At 42.8% G+C, this 19,566-nt stretch overlaps 3 protein-coding genes across 17 annotated transcripts in view; all 3 read left to right on the forward strand.

Annotated features, from left to right (window-relative positions):
• The window catches only part of LOC105562172 (troponin I), a 26,489-nt gene extending 16,933 nt beyond the window's left edge, over positions 1–9,556 (forward strand). For 6 of the 15 annotated variants that reach the window (XM_012012783.1, XM_012012777.1, XM_012012778.1 and 3 more), the window contains 4 exons: positions 4,457–4,500; positions 4,626–4,767; positions 8,152–8,169; positions 8,971–9,556. In XM_012012783.1, the coding sequence (XP_011868173.1) occupies positions 4,457–4,500; positions 4,626–4,767; positions 8,152–8,169; positions 8,971–9,045 (279 nt within the window). In that variant the 3' untranslated portion in view covers positions 9,046–9,556. Of the gene's footprint in view, positions 1–4,456; positions 4,501–4,625; positions 4,768–6,078; positions 6,707–8,151; positions 8,170–8,970 lie in introns of those variants that run through there. The other 9 variants (XM_012012786.1, XM_012012785.1, XM_012012782.1 and 6 more) reach the window with 2 other exon arrangements.
• Positions 9,557–11,841: 2,285 nt separating this feature from the next.
• Positions 11,842–15,870, forward strand: LOC105562225 (skin secretory protein xP2-like). Its single transcript, XM_012012891.1, has 5 exons — positions 11,842–12,112; positions 12,987–13,223; positions 14,232–14,399; positions 14,668–14,748; positions 15,059–15,870. Exons 1-5 carry the CDS (start codon positions 11,842–11,844, stop codon positions 15,070–15,072), a joined length of 771 nt encoding a protein of 256 aa, XP_011868281.1. The 3' UTR covers positions 15,073–15,870.
• Positions 15,871–19,059: 3,189 nt separating this feature from the next.
• Positions 19,060–19,566, forward strand: part of LOC105562174 (CD151 antigen-like) — a 122,321-nt gene continuing 121,814 nt past the window's right edge. Inside the window, exon 1 of the mRNA XM_012012792.1 lies at positions 19,060–19,437. The gene's annotated coding sequence lies outside the window, so the exon portion shown is untranslated. The remainder of the gene's footprint in view (positions 19,438–19,566) is intronic.

The following is a 19,566-nucleotide window of genomic DNA, read 5'->3' on the forward strand; positions in this document are numbered from 1 at the left end:
CTCTTCTCTCTCTCTCTCTCTCTCTCTCTCTCTCTCTCTCTCTCTCTGTTTTTTCCGATTTCTTTTTTATTTTTTTACCGCGTAACGTGCCGTTCTCAACCCGCCTGTTCATTTCTCTACGTCTATCTTCGCTGTCTGGCTAAACGCACACTGTATCCACTTGCTCTGTTATAACGTATCTATTTGTCACAAGTCTATACTGTCTCTCTTTCTCTCTATGATCTAACCATAATGCAAGTATATCTCTCTGAGCTTTGTACTAACTCGCCAATGAAAATAAAAAAAAAAGAACAAAATGCTTTACTCTCTCGAGTCAGGGCTGGGCAAGCTTATAGAGAAGACGCCATTATTGTGTCACTATATACTCGTACAACTTTATACCGTATTTCCTCGTGCACTTTCTTAAGCTTGCCGTATTGATTCGCGCGCGGATTTGCCGGCCGCAGATTGTTGATAATTAACGTTGCATCTCGCGCGCCGAGAAGAACGATCGTGAAACGAGATGGGCGCACGATTTCGCAGTGGTAGAAGCAGTTGCCCTAGATTTGTTGCCAAAAAAAAAAAGAGTACGCAATCGAAGAAAATACATCACCCACGAGGATCACCGAAAGGGATCACTCCTCCCTTGGTCTCACGCGAGAACTAAGCTGACACTGTATGCTGAGACCGCGTGCGCGCGTAAATGTGCGTACGTGCGTGCGTGCGTGCGTGCGTAGGTGCAAAATCAGAAATGGAAGCGAAAGGGAAAAAAAAAACGAACGACAGTAGACACATCGGGGAAAATGCATCATGACTTTTACGGTGTCTTCCTCTTATCTTTCGTCTTCATCTCTTATGCTTTATATTATTCTGTCTCTCTTTTCTTTTCACGCGTGCGTTTTTCTCTTTGTCTCTCTCTCTCTCTCTTTCTCTCTCCGCCCCCTCTCGCTTTGCGCTTTACTCCTATTGTCCTATTACTTGCTCTTAATATTAATGTCGCGCAACAAAGATCTCTCTCCACCGGGCACAAATAATTTTGCTTCACCGCGCACGCATGGCTTTTCTAACTAGTAAACTGTTTAAGAGATGCGATATATATATACATATGTAGGCGTAATGAACCCGGGCTAATTAACGCTGCTGGCTATGGTAACAGGATTATGAGGAAACAGACGAATGGTTCTATTATTGTGTTGATTAATTTCATGTTATTGAAGACTTGACCGACCGCTATCTGATATTTCGGTGCATCACACGATGAAAGGTAGATTCGTATTCTGTCGAAATATCTATTGACAGAGTTACGTATCCCGTTACGCAAATTAACCGCCAATAATTACTCTCGTTGTCAAATTGGTATATTTGCGAGTAATATTTATGTTTAATGAATTGAGTGTTACGCTCTTTCTTAATTCCTTTATCTGAAAAGTCTTTGGAGATCGGATTCAGTTCGAGATGATTATTTTACGGGCTTAGAGAGGTATTCGTAACGTCAGTCGCGCAGCAGTTCATCGCTGCGGAGTATATTAGCGCGGCTTCCTGAAGAGCGTACGACCAATAGTAATTTATGAGATTGAAATGATTTTTTTTTAAACTCTCAGCCGAATTAACAGCATGAGCGCTAGCCTATCGCCAACTTTTCTATTAATCTCGGTGATTAGTTGACGAAAACTCCGTTTGCGACGGACATCGCGAGTCGAGTTAACGGAGCTTACCTCGCGTATACTTTCGTAGCTACGCGACAAGAAGTATGGCACTTCATATTCATCGCGAAGGAAGGAAAACGAGCGAGTTTTCGCGAATCGTCACGGCATTCTTCTTTTATCGTAGCGTCACACGTGAACAGTTGTGGGAATTTTCACGACTTCTTTCTTCGAAGAAACTGGACTTTCAACGTTAATGTTTCGAAAAAGCGCATCTCACCTGCGTTATGGGCTATCTAATCTTGTCGTTTGCAAAAGAACGTACTCGCCTTACGATATTTGCGAGATCGAAGAAAGCATTAAAGATATTTAGAAAAAAAAACTCGACGGGGATCTATAGATCGGTCGATGACGAGTACAAATCAGTTTCGTACGACTTTGGAAATCGATTATCGTACACCTTCCCATAGACAGCTTCAGTTGTAGAGTCTACTTTGTCCTGTCACACGTTTTTCTAGTTTTAATTCTCACAAAGGTGGACTGGCTCAAGAACGGATTGAAAGACGACGAAACCGAAGTGCCATGCTGTGAAAATCTTCAGGCCCGCAACCCCAACCCTCGCGCTACGCTATTTTCGCGTTTCCTTTTCTTTTTGTTTTATCGGTCGAATCCGGCCCGGCCCTCGACCGTTGACTTCCACTGACTTTTGCGAGCTAGACAATATAAATGTGTACGTGAAATACCCGGCTCACGAGAGAGACATCGGAGTAAACACGTACAGGCGTCTACGATGTTTTTAAAGTAAAGCGAAATTGATTTTGCACCAATTCGCACGCACCGCACCGACTGTCAGTGTCCTCTTGTTATGGTGTTCAATTAGGCTGTAAATAGCGGACTCTTCTTGGCAGAACTCTGTTCTCTTCTTCTTTTTTTTCCTCGCGAAAAGATTTCGCGAAAGAAAGTTATCTCCCTCCCACTATTTTTTATGAACGAATTTGTCGTCAGTTTCCAATCAATTTTGCCAAGAGGCTGTTTACGATACAAATACATTCACATAGTGCATTGTGGCACCGCTAACAATGATTATCCTGCAGCATTCGAAAGAATTTCTACATGACCACGCGTCGCTGCTCTGAAAACAAATGTTATTCTGAGATAATTGGAGCGTATCCGACATAACGTTAAACGTTCGAGTACAAAATGGCAAATGAAATCAACCGGGTATCGATCTCAAGGGATTAGTTTCACGCTTCGAATGAGGCGAACAGAGCTCTGGCAGTCTAGAAAACGGATTGTAGTGGATTTTGTAATTTTTTTCTCATCACCCACGGCGGACGAAAGAGCTGTTCGTGACCAGCCGGTCCCCTGATTGGCCAAAATGAAATTCACACCCCCATCGTATCCAATTCCTCTTTTCTTTCACTCTCTCTCTCTCTCTTTCTTTCTTTTATCGTCCCTACTCTCTCCCTTTCTCGTAACTTGCGCGAGAAAGAGAATAAGGGCAAAAGAATATAACGGTCGAATGATTCCTAAGAAGAAAGGGAGAGAATCCGACAAGTGGCTTTAGAACAAAGCCTCGCTCCTGAAGAAGCTGTTCAGAAAAGTAGAATAATCAGTGTCACCCGTGAGAGCGATAAAAGTGTTTTCAGTAACAGAGATGAGTTCACACAATGAGGACCGTGGCGATACGAATCGTATTTAGACTTTATCTATTCCGAGATTCTGCGTACGTAATGCAACAAATTCCACGATTTCTCTACTTCTTGCATGAGTTTCTGCGACAGATATTTTATTCTATGGGAACATTCCACGGTCAATCTACATATCTATCCAGACGTAAAAATGCACGAATCATGGAACCTTTATTGCATTATTAGTCTACGAAACGATCGCTATTGCAATTATCGATTTTCACGTATATTGTGTGTTTGTTCTTATTTTCTTTTTGTTATGAAGCTGAATGAAATGATTTTCGCGATGTTTCAGCCATAATGTTTCTATCTGTGAAACGCAGTAAAGTGTTACTTTACCGCATAATTATCGTATTTGCTATAATTTTGCTATAAACTCTCTCGTCGATAATTTTTTCTTTTTGCTAAAATTTTTACCTTCCATTATAGATGTTTTCGCATATGTGTCACAAGTTTTGAATAGACCTCCCAGTTTTAGTTATTATTTGTTCCACGGACCTCCCCATATTCTCCCCTTTCCCTCCATTTTTCCGTTATCATTCGCCTGTCGTGAAACCGCTCCTCTATTCCGGACCCATCGCCGTCATCCGCTATTGCAGTTAATCCGCAAGCCAATTTACTGTCAATCTCGATCCGTCGAGTGGCTCGCCAGCTGAATATTTGCGCGTTTGCTCAACACTGTGTGACTCCCTTTTCTCTTTCTCTCTTGCCTGTGCTTTTGCCACGCAGGATACGCGCACGCCGATACGATTTGATTCACCTGTCCGTTTCTTTTTTTTTCCTTGATTAACCGTTTGTGGCTGGATTGTCATGCCGTTCACGTGAGTTCACTAATCCGCGTTTAATCCTAATACACGATGTTTCTTTACTTGTATACAAGATTTATTATTGTATGGCTCCGTTTCGGGAAAAGTTTTCCTTTGTAAATCTAAAAGTTGGAACACGTCGAGTATTTTTTTAAAAGCACACTTGCTCGAATATCGCCACATTGCACATGAACACCTTGTTGCACAATGGACATATTCGAAACGGTAAACTCTATTATCGCCTTGTATATAAAAAGAAAATTATAAACGCGCATGACTATATTATATCGCAATATCGAATGTAATGGATGTTAATAAAAATATTCGATACGTGCAGATCGCGGACTTGAACAGCCAGGTCAACGATCTCCGAGGTAAATTGTAAGTATCTTCCCTACCTACGTATCTCATTTATAACAATAATCGCATGATACAATTTCTGTAGTCGGACTACTGCTTGTACTAAGAATATATTTTACTGTATAACGTTCCCTTGTCTCTTTCAGCATGAAACCAACCCTGAAGAAAGTGTCTAAATACGAGAACAAGTTCGCCAAGCTCCAAAAGAAAGCCGCCGAGTTTAATTTCCGTAATCAGCTGAAGCAAGTCAAGAAGAAGGAATTCACCTTGGAGGAGGAGGACAAGGAGGTAAGGATGATCGTTGTCGATTAAATCTTCGCGTCTAGGCGACGTGAATCTTTTTGTAAAAATGTTTTTTTCCCTACCCGTCAAAGGTCCACTCGAGCGTTCTTTGAATTTATCAGAACGAAAGGAATCTTACGGAAATGTATAAGCCAGAGAATTTTACCTACGCGTTACAATTATTTCTGTTGATTTTAGTAGCGTTTCATATCAAGTTCCATGTTCATTTCGTTCGCATTTATTCTCAGTTATAATTTATATTCTCACGTTGTTATCCCATATCTTATATTTCCGCGAATTTAATTTCGACTGATAAATTCATCGACAGTTTATTGGGTTTTGCAAGGGACGCTTATTTTTTACGACCGCACGACGGGTAGGCGTGTAGTAGTGTAGTAAATGTTTTATCAGTGGATAAAAAAAAACAGTTTTTGTAACCCTGGTTTTCTTTTTGTGTACAAAACCCAATTGGCAGGTTTTCTGCATTTAAGCAGTTTTTTTCCGTTCAATGTATCGTGTCCAATTTAGGAGATCCGCATTACGTTGTATGCATTTCGATATTGCTGCTATTAAAATATTTATGATACAGTTCTCTGGAGGAGTTATTTTATCAGTTAATTTGGAGGCTAAAATTCTCTCGGAAATCTCGAGCAAGGAATAATCACGCAGTAATTAATCATCGATTCATCGGACCGCGATACTTTCGATTAAATATATGAAGCCATTATCATTTCGAGGATGTTAAATTTATGCAAATTGATTAACCGCAAAATGTATCATTGCTAACCAATGGCAGTAGTTTGAATAATAACTGTCGATATACAGAGTCTTCCTAAAACTATCTTGTAATATTGCAATAATATATTTTGTAGATCAATTAGATTTAAAAATCCTCATGAATGGTGCCGATTATCATAATTTTTTAGTTATAAACACTCACAATGTTGTTTAACCAATAGTACAAAGTTTATGCGTTTTCATTCGCAATTGCACTCAAATGCATATTATCCTTGTCGTTTGTTTTTTCTAGTAATTTTGTTAGCTTAGATGACGTCAACTTTCACTGCTCGCCCCATCTTGCGTTTTATTTAGTTTCTTACTGCAAGTATTGCACATGTAAGAAACTAGTTTTTAGCAATTAGCTGATGAATTAATTCTTGGTGAAAAATGTTTATTGTACAAACGATCAAACTTGTCTCGTCGTATATGCGGGATCTCCTCAAAAGGACCAAGATGTCTGTAGACATGTACATACGTCTCCGTATTGAAAGTAGTAGTAGTGGTAGTTGATTAGGCAATTTGTGTTGTTCTCCACAGCCCAAGAAGTCCGAGAAGGCAGAGTGGCAGACCAAGAAGTAGATTTAACATAAGAACAGTAAAACAATTTGAGTGCAAAATCTCAATAAAACACAAACATTATTATTACGACGCAAACAGAAAAATCGGGAACAAACGAGAAAAAGTCAAGAAATTTCTATACAGACACGCGTACACTTACATACGAAGAGAACACTAACACGATCGCGTTTGTACAGTCGACCTGACACGGGCGCGCGCGAAAAATGAGCCGCGTAAAAGCGCATGGGGAAGAAGAGGAGAAAGGAAAATAAATGTGTAAACGCGTTTAGAACATTTTTGATACCGTTTTCCATCGACGTCGCGCGCGTTCGCCGGCGCGTTCCCGCCGTCACGTTCGTTCGAATTGTTGTCAAACTAGTTCGTTAGCGCAGCGAAACAAATTAACGAGTGAGAATTGAAAATTGCGCGAACAATTCTAGGAGTTGGCCGATATTTGATTATATCCCTCTTCCGTGCGGACTAGACGGTCAAAATGTGCGATGTAGGGAGAAGCTGACTCTGCGTAAATATTCACGTACAACTGTTATACATATATAAAAGCGATAAGTTGTGGCAATAAACGATCGAAGAAAGCGCACGTGAATAAGTCAGATGTTTCCCTCGTGTGTCCAGTATTCTTTTACATCCCTCATCGGCAGATTTCTCTCCCCCCCCCATTTTCTTTCTTCTTATTTTTACGATTTATTCCGTTCATCTCCGAACTTTCTCACTGCGACAGATCGCTCGTGATTTTTACTTCCTCCCTTTGTCTTGGCCGTCCATCGAATGCGAAACTCGGTAACTCGTATTGATCTCAATTCTCGATTGTTTCCGTTACACGTAACGGAAACGTGACCCTGTGTATGAGAATGTTAATGCGATCATAGCGCCTTGTATTTTATGCAAAATCAGATATGACTTTCGCGCCGGAGTGCTCGTATTTTCTTGTCGCGTGATAAGAGAAATTCTTCCAGACGATGTTACCCGAACGCGTATTTCAAATATTCGATAAGGAGAAAGGTCGACTGTTATCGAGGATCGTACCGTTTTTCCTCTCTTTCTCTCTCTCTCTCTCTCTCTCTCCGTCTCGTAAAACTTCACTAATTCGCTTCTCTCTGAGGCATCGTTTAATTTCCTTTATCTTGTATTTTTTTCTCCGACACATCACGGCGATTAAAGTACTGTCCAATTTGTATTTCTATTTCTTTTTTTTTATTTCGCGTTCTCTCCCGTCTCTTATCCATGTAATTTCGTGAAAGTCTTTGCGATAGCATAATCCAGCGCGAAGTAAATAAAAAATATACAATTAAGAGGGCCGCAAAAAGGTGAGATTGGCTTGCGAAGTATATTTGAAACTGACAGTTCCACTTTTATTTCGTACATAATGGCAGAAGCGCTTTACTCACACATGCCTGCCCACTCGCGTTTTTCTACTCTTCACTATCTAATTATATTGTTGCCTTCCATTTTTTTTTCGCACACTAGCCTCGTTTATCTTCTTTTTACACGTGTTAATTGCCGCACACTTTCTCACGCAAAATCGTTCGTTCCGGCAAATTGCCACCGAATGCAAAATGTTAATTAAAAAAAAAGAAAAGAGATCAATAGAAGGAGGAATACAGGCTCGCCTGAAAAGTGAACCAGAAACTGAAACACGCACTCTCTGAAACTAAAGTCGGTTGATCACGCAATCGAAGTCCTTTTGTAGCTTGCCTTATCGCCACCACTCGGCTGCCATGCTTTCAGACTGTGTAGAATTTGTTGCTCTGTCTTTCTGTCTTTGTTTGTGCACAGTCGTGCACGCATCTTGACGTTTTACGCAAAAACAAAAATCTCTTGTCACCTTCTTCTGATTCACAATGAATGGTAATTAAGAGGAAAACGTATATTTGTCGACGATCAATATGCGTGTCGATCGCGATATCGATCATGGCTCACGCCGTGAGCCATGAACGACGCGTTACTCGTTAAGTTGATATTTAAATGTATGCTTAATCAGTGTCCACGTCTTACCTGTTGACTAATAATATTGCTCTTGCATTATGTTCGCAGAGTGCGTCAAAAGATAAGGTAAAACTTTAACAACCAACTTGTAGCTCGGCATGCTTGCGTAGGAGAGAATGACGCGTGTGATAGATGAGAGTAGATAGAACGAATGGATCGTACATGTGGGGTGCGCGTGTGTATGTGTGCAAGTATGGGAGAATGGAGAGATAGGTTATAGAAGAGAAGCTTCCTTCGTTTTTAACGTTCGTGGTGATTCAGTCTTCAGTGCAATCTTTTCTTCAATATTATGTTCCGCTTGTTCGTGATTTCCTCACGATGTTTAGACGCATTGCTCCCAGCATTCTCGGCAACGTTAGAAGCCGTTGTCTTAGCTTCTCCATTTCGCTCTCTTTTTATGTATTTTTATTTTCTTTCTTGTCGCCGACTCGTGATTCTCCTCCGCCGTTCGTTTTTTCTTGTATTTTATTTTCACTAACAATCTGTGCACGGCTTTGTAGATGCTCCGTGACCGAGCGTAGTGCCAGGCGACGTTCCCGGAAGCGTCGAGAGAATTTTTTGGTAGCACGAGAATTTGGCGATCCGCAAAGCTGGCGCAGAAATTCGCGATTGAACGGTACATGGCGACGCCATCCACGACGACGACTACGAAGCAGTTTTTGTCTAGATCTCGTTTTTCTCTGGATTTTTGGCATAGCGTCCGCCCAACTGAATAGCCCCTTTCAGAAGTTTTGACCCCTACCCCCAAGGATTATCTCCCAGCTTTGCAAGCGTTCACCCCGACACTGCTAACCAGTGTGCGAGTCTAATTTTGAACGTGTAATGAGATTTCCATGCATTTGACGCAACGTTTCCTCGATTTTGCAGAAGAAACCCGACTGGTCCAAGAAGGGCGACGAAAAGAAGGTAAAGGAAGAAGAACCGACACCGGTGGAGGCATGAGAGAATTGAAAATCTCGTTCTCGTCGTTCCCGAGAGAAACGCAGGATCGTCTGTCCGTCATCGTCAATAACCGCTCGATGCAGGAACTCCAAAAGAACCTTCTCTATATTTTTTAACGATCGATTCATTAATTTAATATGTCCCGTTGCCGTGAGTTGCACGCAAAACTCTTGCCCGTCCGTCTGTCCGTCACGATTGCTCGTCCCAGATTACGTCGAAAGTTTTTTGACACCCCGATATCCAATCCGTAGTTCTACACTCTACACACTACACGTGCCTGTCCTACCTTTTTTATGGAGACGTAACGTATTTTTTTAATGGATCTTGTAAATCACCGTAGAGCACTAGAGTTGCGTGCTGGATTCACGAAAAAAAGTAATGAAATAAAATTTGCTTTTCTGCAAATCAGATGCGAGGGGAGAGATGTTATTGTAGAGAAAATAACGGGGGGGGGGAAACAATGCGTTACTTAAGGTTTATTGTAAAGCAAAATATTTAACGGTACTCAAAACCTCTATGTGTGATCATTTTCCTACGTTTTTCTTTCATATTCCTTTCGTATTTCTTTCGTCTGTGAGTTTTCGTTTTAGTGATATGTGTAATATAAGACAATATCCAGATGTTTTATATACGTTTTATGCAGGGTTGGAAAGTTACTTTATAAAAGTATCTAGTTACAGTTACAAGTTACCAATTCTGAAAAGTAACGCGTTACAGTCGCAGTTACTAAAAAAGTGACGAATCGTTACTTTGCAATTACTTTCTTGCAAAATAAAAATATCTGCACTTGAATTGTAAAGCGTTGATAAAGACGTTTATGCGCAAATGCAAGGCCTGATGCGATCTGTGGAGGTTTAAAATATATACAAAGTAATTATTAATGTAACTATATATTAAATTAGTTACTGGTTATCGAAAAAATGTAACTGAGTTAAGTTACAGACGGAGATAAAGTAACGAAGTTAAGTTAGAGTTACCGAAAAGAAGTAACTGTAACTGTAACTTCGTTACAAGTAACGAGTTACCGCCCAACCCTGGTTTTATGTTTTATGTACGTTAAATAATTACTTTCCGTTTATGCACTTCTCGTCAAGTGGAATAGTGTAGAAAGATACTAATTAATTATCCTTAACGATATAAATGTAAGATACATAACAGCACTTTTTTAAATTAGTTTAATTATCTAGAAAAACCATTTTTATTGATATCGTTATTAAATTTTTGTATGTTTCTATTTTTTCTATTTATTACATTTACTACTTTTGTTTCAAACTGAAAGTGCAACAGGGGTCAATAAAAGATGTGCAGCTTTTGGCATTCTTCTTATTATCTTAACTTTTGCCAGTTTCTAATCGCGAGGATGTAGCTGTTACAACATAGGGGATTTATGCGTCCAACCGTTGCGTTGTCGCGACGTTTAATTAATAAGAATAATGCCGAAAGTTTTTTAATTTGCAGATAAGCCAATACACAGAGATACGGTAGGTATGTCACTAACTGGGTTTCGCTTCATAACTATTCGCTATTGAGTGACGCTTTTGACACAGCTTCATCACGTTCGCTATCATACACACTCTTATGTGCTTTGACAATTTCGATCTGCTTTATTGATTTATGGAACTGTTCACTTCCCTCCATTTGCGACAAGTATTTCACCAACCGGTATTTTCCAAAATGAAACGCGCACATCGACACACAGTTCCGTTTGACAATTTATTTTTAATCCGCCAATGATGCTCTTGCGGGTTAGACGGGATTTATTTAATTTGCAGAAAATTTTCAATCTCCCGTTTGCCCTTTGTCACAGTTGCCTTTTTACAGTAGTTAATTAAAAATATTGTATTCGAGATCTCGTGTTACACAATCTTCGTGCGTTTATGTAGATTGTTAAAATTACGTTTATTAGCTTTATGTTCAGTGTTTGCGATTGTGTCGCAGAGAGTTTCTTTTAACCGGGTTTATTATTAATTATCGCGCTAATTTGTGTCTCGATAATGGACGTTGATACATCTAATTAAATGGTGCTTTCAACAAAGCCTCATTATATCGACTCCGGGCAAACGTTGAGTGTCCTTTTTCATTCGGTCGTACGTCACGCGTACGCATGTCGATTTTCGCGATCTCGCAATTTATTTTCGGGATTCATTGATCGCGTGCGCGACACGCTGGCGCAACCTGCCGCGCTGCCACCCCGTTCGACACGGGTTTCACGTATTTGACCGTATTTATAATCATATCGGATGTCGCGCACATTGTTTAATTATCTTGACAATATTCGTCGATCACAATGGCGACGATGATTTATGGCGCAAAACACCGCCAACGAAGCCGCGGGAAGCGCGCGGCGCGTCGTAAGCTCGTGGCCGAACATTGCATAAAGCATTATTATCGAGAGCGCGGACAAATGACGTATCTATAAACGGCGGTTTAATAGCGAGTACATTTGTGAAACGTGCGCACATGCCGTTAATCACACAATTTAATGCGTGCGTGTCGGTGACGGCTCGCGCACCCCGCACGCGTTTCCGCTATTTTTGTTCGCGAGAGTGAACTTTTCACGACGATCTCCGGTGACGAGACAAATCCGTTTCGGTTAATCGCGCGTTCAGTCTTAACGAGCTTGCACCTCTTGTACTTTTACCCGTCGTCGTTTTTATCTCGGAAGACAGGACGCAGAACGCTTGAAAAAAGTGCTACCCTCAAAGTAATTTTTCCCCGGGTAATTGTGGATTAAAATACGTGGATAAAAACACGAGGATTCGCTGATACGCTATTATGTTTTTTAAAGTGATAAAGATGTTGCTAGACAAATTCATTTTGAACAAGCGCCCGTGTTTCACGCAGGAGGGCGAACAGGTTGAAGCGGTTGTAGCGGAACCGCCGCCACCGGAACCAACCCCGACCCCAGAACCGGCGCCAGCCCCAGCTCCTCCGGCTCCTGCACCTCCTCCGCCAGCGGAACCAGCTCCTGCGCCGACACCGGTTGTCTCACCAGCACCTCCGGCCGAAGGTGCTCCAGCAGCCGAGGGTGCCCCGCCGGCGGACGGAGCTGCGCCAGCACCTGCTGGTAAACGCTTAGACCTGAAACATCCTGATATCTATGATTCTTTCTAAAATCAAGTTTCCACGGTGATTCGTCTGTTTTTCTTTTTCGTAAAGAGCGGTGCTACAATAGAGCTAAAATTGGCTTGTAAGGGAAACGTATGCAATTGGCCTATTTTTATAGTTTCGGAACTACATAATTTTTCCCATTCACTTTCAACTGTTTATATTGTTGAAACGGAACGGTCAATTATTTTTATTTTTATTCCAGTTATTCGTTCCATTTTACTTTATAACATATTTGTTTCTCATACGAATCTCACTCATCGTTAAGCTAAAAAAAAATGCGCCATACATTTGCAAACGCAAATATTAATACTTTAACACATAATAATATGTGTAAATAATATTTCACGTGTAATAACATTACAACGAATTATGTTGTTACGTGTAATAATACTTTTAACGTGTTTTACACGTAATATTTCTTGAAACATAGCAAACTTTAACATTTGTTATTCAGAATTTTGCGACGGTCACTTTTAATTCAATTAGTCTCATTTTGCACGTATTAATGTAAAGAATAAACTGTAAAAATTTGAAACAATTCTCACATAAATGATTTTACGAAATCATTACCTTAAAATTGTCCAAAGTTCAGGGAACTTTGTGAAAATGCATTTTTTTCTACAGAAAAGCTTTGTTTTGTAGGAAATATTTTTTAATGACCAAATTCTGAAGAAAAGAAGTATGTTTTTCTTGATCTCCTGCCGTATTCTCACAGCTCTGGTCTCTGGCCCCATCGTAGCGCTGTTCTTTTTTCCTGTCGAGGATTCGCGCGTATAATCGTATTGTTTTCGATACTTAATAGTTTTTAAGAGAATGTTAATTGTCCGCAGAAGGCGCACCTGCAGCAGCCCCTGCGGAGGGCGCCGCGCCACCGGCGGAAGGTGCCGCGCCACCGGCGGAAGGGGCCGCGCCACCGGCGGAAGGAGCTGCACCCGCGGAAGGATCAGCCCCGCCAGCGGAGGGTGCAACTGCTGAAGGAGCACCTCCAGCCGAGGGTGCCACACCTGCCGCCACTCCCGCGGAGGGTGCACCCGCAGAAGGAGCACCCGCTGCACCTCCAGCTGAAGGTTATTATAAACGAAAGAATCGCCAGTAGTTAATTAACAGTAAAAAGAATTGTTAGACGACATTAGGCCGGCAGATGGTTTATTTGTTTGATTCCGACGTATCGGCTATACGGGCTGTCAAATTCCTTTCTCAAGGAATTTGATAATAAATATTACCGATCAATATTAAATTAAAAACGGAGGTTTGACATCCATCTCTGGGCGTCACTCGGAGTAATATGTTCGAAGGCACGTTTATTCGACGTAACGACCACAGTAGGAAGTTTATTATGTCCTATTTGTTGTGCTTCTCGCTCGATTTCTTTATGTTAACGAAATGCCCAATTCGCAAAAACCAAATTGCCAAGAGACCTGAAATGAGATACTGAATTGTACGTTAACTTTTAGCTGGGACTCCGCGTTTATTCCGTGAAGATTAATAATTTGCAACCGGAGCGGCTAAAGTTTAAATCAATAATCGATGGAGGCTTTCTGGTTGTCAATTAATAACGCTATTACTTTATTCTAATGAATATTAAAATAATAAATTAGGCAAAAATAATAAAGGCAAAACGCATTCTGCTCGTTGGTAAATAAAAAATGTCCATTTTGCATGCCACACTTGAAAAATCGATGCCGCTCGATCATTGTCAATTTTACGCATTGTCAGTGACTGCGCCTAGTTTTTTTCTGACGCAAAAGGGCACGCTATAAAGGTTACGGCTGTGATTGATCTATTGCGTGAAATATTGTAGAAATTTTAGCAAAACTGATAATTGTAGGACGACGCAACTGGCAGATACCTAATTAAATTAGTACAAAAGCGAATTGTGGTACTTGAAATACCGGAAAAGGACCACAAACCGAATGGCGGAAACGTCGTTTCTGTACTAATTTAATTATCTGCCAGCTGGGTCGCCCAACAGGTATCAGTTTTGTCATTTATTTACTGGCAGAGAAAAACTCTCTTTACAAGTTTTCAGAAATTTTATGTATTCTCACAGTAAGGTTGTGGAAAAAATTGTGCAGGTGCGACACCAGCAGCGGAGGGAGCGGCACCGCCAGCGGAAGGAGCTCCTCCGGCCGAAGGAGCCGCTCCTCCTGCGGAAGCTGCACCGGCCGCACCAGCCGAGGGAGCTGCACCCGCAGATGCGACACCTGCAGCTCCGGCGGAAGCTGCACCCGCGCCGGCCGAAAGTACGTGATCCGCGATCTGTTTCGTATTACTTTCCAGGTTACGAAATCTACTATTTTTCACATCTGGCGCTTTCGTAGACAATCTTTCGCTTTTTTCCTTTTTGGACAAAATTTTTCTACTTTTTGAAACCGAACGCGCGGCTTTACATTCTGCAAGAAAAAGCGAGAAGACGCAACAAGAGTAGAATTTTTCCAACGCCAGTGCCACGCGCTGTCGCCCGACGACATTAGCATCGTATTAATTTTGCGTTTTCAACTTAATTTTTAGCTAATCTAGTTTTGATATTGCGAGTTTCAATCCGCATCAGAGGCAGTCCCGCGCTAAAGAGCGCGAAATACATCATGAACGGTACGTCAAAGCCACCAAAGAGCGTAGAAACGCAAAATGGACTAAAAAAAACAAACGTCATCGCATTCGACGAACTAAAAAAAAACTAGGAAACTCCAGCGCATGTCGCGGACGTACTAATTTTCGCAAACTAATTGCGCCATCGATCAGCCATCACCCGCGACATTAGTGCCCGTACAATTTCGGAGGGAAATCGACGAGAGCCGCTCTCCTCGGCTTATCATCTTACTGTTAGCTCTAGTTAATAATTCTGCAACGATCGTATCTCGCTTCCCACGTTAATATCCTTCTTCTTTTTTCTCTCGCGTAGCACCCGCATCGTAACTGAGAGAGAGGGGACGAGGGGGTCATCTCGCCGCAACTCTCCTCTCGCGTTGACGTCAAACTTGGCGGAACGTCTACACGGCCAGGGATGCGGATGGAACCGGCGCCGTACCCGACGCCGCGGCTCGCGCTTTTCTTGTCATCATCATTATCATTACCATTATCGCCAGCATCGTTACCGTCATCCCCATTGCCGCCGCCGCCGCCGCCGCCGCCGCCGCCGCCGTCGTCGCTGTCGCCTCCATCGCTCACGTCTTGCATATTCATCACTCATGCATCACGAAAACTCGCGCACGTGCCGCGCGAGGTTCAAAGGGGCAAAAAACAAAAGACAAGAGGGAGAAAAAGAGAGAAATGTATGCGCGAGAAAGGGTCGCGTGTCACGGACACGATATGTCTTGCGGTCGAGAAACGCCGGCCCGACGTGGAGCCCACATTTTCGCCTCATATCCGTTATGAGAAACGCGAATCCGCGTGTCATTAAAATGCCGAGAATGAGGGGGATGGAGGCGGAGAGGAGGATACCGGCCCTTACTCGACGACGTCGCGATCGCTGCGTCGAGCGTTGCGTTTGCACGCATTTCGTCGCGCTCGCTCGTGCATTCATCAGCTTCATCAACAACTTCTCCGCCTTGCGCGATCAAACGCTCGCTGCGCCTCGACGGTCTCGCGCTGGAATTCTGTAAATAATCCACGGCACGTCTCACACATCACACGGCTCTCTTTACGCGGACATCGACACCGGAAGCAGCTTCTGTACACGAGAAATTGGATTTCGTAATAAAAACTTTTCTTCAACTACTGCCACCTCTCTCGCTCGACGGGCATCAGGCACGTGTCCCCGCTGTATCCTTCTATATGAAAAATCCATCTCGTCCTTTATTCGTAATTGGCTCGTTGCGTAATCGAGCGATTCGTTTGGAGCGCGACGTTAACCTGACGTAACATTCTTTGATATATATTGTACATAAACTTGTGTATTTTACGCTTGACAATAGCGTCGTCTTTAAACGGCCCATTTATATGGTGTACAGACCTTATTACCTCCTGCGCCATAATTCAATGCTTATTGCCGGCGGCATCGGGCCCTTTTGGGCGCTTGACAACCATTTGTTTATCGCCCAGCTACGTGTTTTGCTCTTTGTCGTCCTTTGTCTCGCGACACGTACTACATACGACGGCGAGGCACAATAGATGCCCCTTCATAATGGAGTCTACATGACGCTTGTCTTATTGTGCGTTCCATCATCGCGGAATCTCTTTGCTATTCGCGTGACATTTCCCGTGCACGCGTATGTATGTACGCACATAAGATGCACGTACATATGTGCCATACGCGTATAAGGGAAAAATAATCGATATTTTCATATTTAGTTCCAGAAGACCCCGTTTCTCTCTACGCGCTTTGCTGCTTTAAATCACTGCGACTCGAGTGAAAATTTTGAGATTGCAGTTGGTATTCAGGAGTAAATCTGAAAACAGGATATGGAGGTTGAAAGTGGAAGTAAAAAACTAGATCCCCGCCTTCCCACTGACAAATATTCAACTGATAAATATATTTGTCTACCTGTGCACCCTCAGAAAGGATTTCTGTTACCGAGACAACAATATTCTCGACGCGTTTGTATTTCTCGCAACCTCATTTGGTATCAAAATGAAATCAATAATTCTTATTCTCCTCTATCGAATTAAAAAAGATTGACTTACTATATTGAGACACGAGTACTTTATATAAATTTTATATATTCTTGCGTTTAGAATCAATTTTCCCTCCAACTTACAACGCACAGAGTTGGCACCGCGACATTCGGCAAAAGACGATACATACTATTATTTTATTCTAGATTTTAGAGTTTTTTTATTGAAGATTAAAATATTCCTTTCTCTATAACAAATATGATTCTTATTCTCCCCTGTCGAATTAAAAAGATTGACGTACTATATTGAGACAAGAGTAACTTGATATATTCTTGCGTTTAGAATAAATTTTTCCTCCGTCTTACAACGCACAAAGTTGGCACCGCAATATTCGACAAAAGACGATACATACTATTATTTTATTCTAGATTTTAGAGTTTTTTTTATTGAAGATTAAAATATTCCTTTCTCTATAACAAATATGATTCTTATTCTCCTCTGTCGAATTAAAAAAGATTGACGTACTATATTGAGACAAGAGTGACTTTACATATTCTTGCGTTTAGAATAAATTTTCCCTCCGTCTTACAACGCACGAAGTTGGCGCCGCGATATTTGACAAAAGACGACACATTTTATTCTAGATTTCAGAATTTTTCATTTAAGATTTAAAAACTTCCTTTCTCTATAATAAATATGCGCTATATCGATTCTATTTTATGATACGTTGAAGCGTAATAGCATTGGATCCGGAAATTTTTTCTGTGGGTGTGCGAGTATAATTTTCATGATAAATAATTGAGATAATGATCATATTGATTTACTCCACTCGAAGAGTAAATAAAATCATTTTTTAATTTAATATTTGTCAATAAAAAGGCAGGGGTCGGTTATCCTTTTATCTCTACTGTCTCTCCTTCAGCCTTTATATCTTTTTTTTTCAGATATCCCATTTCATCGCCGACTAAATTTTCGGAAAGAGCGACATTTTTTGACCCCTACAAATTTTAATTAGGACCCAAGTTTCGAGGATTTAAAAGAGAAAAGCGCGTAGAGGCGTTCTCCAGGATTTAATGTGTTAAACTAGCGTTACGCATGATGGAAGATAAACAAATTACGTACGAATGCGCGTTAAAGCCGATCTCTCGCGTAACAAAATTGCGCCCGGGCACAAAACGTCGAGATTATAAATATAATAATTCACTATTGTCCGTCGCCGATTATTTGATCTCGAATGTGAATAATAATTCACGCACACGGCCGCACTCCAGTTAATTTCACGATCATACATCGATAATTGGCGTAAATGATTTCCGCAATAATTCTAGTATAAAACACTAGCGCGTTCTGCATAAATCAAAATTGGAAATGTAACAGGGCGGCGCAAAAGTGTTTAATCATAATAACAATAATAATGTCATATAACGCTCGTCATTATTAAATCATATAAAGTCGCGGATGGAAAATCATTATCAATGAGCTGCAATTGAAATATTCAAGGCCCAATATTCGCGTGCTGAAAACGAGGGATAAAGAGGCGTTTGATACAATTATAACGGCTTTCACGGGATGATAATTGCGCCGGATCATAAAATTGCAAATTACATATCGCGAACGTGTTTATTCTCGTGAAGGCTGCCAGGGATCAAAAATAATCGCGTGTGACGAGCCGGGAGAGTGGCGGGTACGCGCGCGCGCTGGAAATACACCCGCGTGGAAATCGAAATTATTCCATTTCCAGCGGCCGGAAGGGTAGCGGCGCAAGGCGGCATTTAATACGATTACAATTTCTTCACGGGCTTGTAATTACGGCGGGATTACGAGGCCTGCAAATTGCACGCGTCCGTACGCGATCGGAGATCAGAGGTAGGTTGTGTCATGCGAGGCCGCAAGGTCGACGGGATATCGACTCGCGAAGGGGGCAGAGAAGCGAGAGAAAGAAAAGAAAGAGGATGGCGCGGGAGTTCTAGATCGATTTCCGTTCTCAGCATTCGAGCGGGATCGTCGCGCGCGCACGCGCGGGAAGAGCCCGGAGCGCTTTTTAACACGGTTGGGCCGCGCGCGCGGGACGACAATTGGGCGGGATGATAAAATTACGTGCGACAGAGGCGGCCTGGCGTGCGCGCCGAGGAAATGATCGTGCGAGGCCGCCCGTGAGAGATTGACAGGTATACGCGTCGCGGGAGCCGGGACTCGGGGCTCTGTGACTCCGTTCCGCGCGCGCCGCGCCGCGTGAGCGCGAGACGGGCGGGGTGGGGGCGAGCGCGCGAGCGAGAGAGTGGGGGAACGAGGCGCGCGCGCGCGCGCATCCCGCGGCGAGCCAACCGCTGCCGCGCGCGATCGTGGCTCACTTCAAATCAGTCGCGCTTCGACCTTCGCCGCGGGTGTGCTTCGCGCGCGTCGCTCTCTCCCCTCCTCGCTCCACGGCCGTTTTCGTACGCGCGGACGTCGTTCTCGCTCCATCGTCGTTCGCGATCGCGAGGTGACGAGCGTCGGAGACGCGAGTCCGGTGTCGCGCCGCGTTCGTGCTACTCCTTGGGGATTTTGCGTCTCTCTTTCGCGCCGGGTCTCGGGAGTGCCGGGATACCGCCATTGCCGCGAGTTGCATCGCCGACGGGCGGTCGTGACGCGCGTCGCCCAGGGATCATCTCGCCGGTGGATGCTGCGGTGCTGCTCGTCGCACGTCCCCGCGGCTGCCGAGAAGTCTACAGTCTCAAGGACCGCCTGGTAAGTGAGTGCACGTATACGCGCGGACACGAGAGGTTCGTTGACGCGCGCGGGGCCGGCTCGGACTCCGCCGAGTCCCCCCGGAAGGTGAGAAACGCGAGCGCCGCGTCGTTTTCGAATTGTTCACAT

Source organism: Vollenhovia emeryi, unplaced genomic scaffold (genome assembly GCF_000949405.1).
Source record: "Vollenhovia emeryi isolate VEMERY1.0 unplaced genomic scaffold, V.emery_V1.0 DF939193.1, whole genome shotgun sequence".
NCBI lineage: Eukaryota > Metazoa > Arthropoda > Insecta > Hymenoptera > Formicidae > Vollenhovia > Vollenhovia emeryi.

Coding starts and splice junctions, on each gene's coding strand:
- LOC105562225 (XM_012012891.1), top strand. CDS start 11,842: ATGTTGCTAGACAAATTCATTTTGAACAAGCGCCCGTGTTTCACGCAG. Junction 13,224..14,231: donor CGCTGCACCTCCAGCTGAAG/GTTATTATAAAC, acceptor AAAATTGTGCAG/GTGCGACACCAGCAGCGGAG. Junction 14,400..14,667: donor TGCACCCGCGCCGGCCGAAA/GTACGTGATCCG, acceptor CTTAATTTTTAG/CTAATCTAGTTTTGATATTG.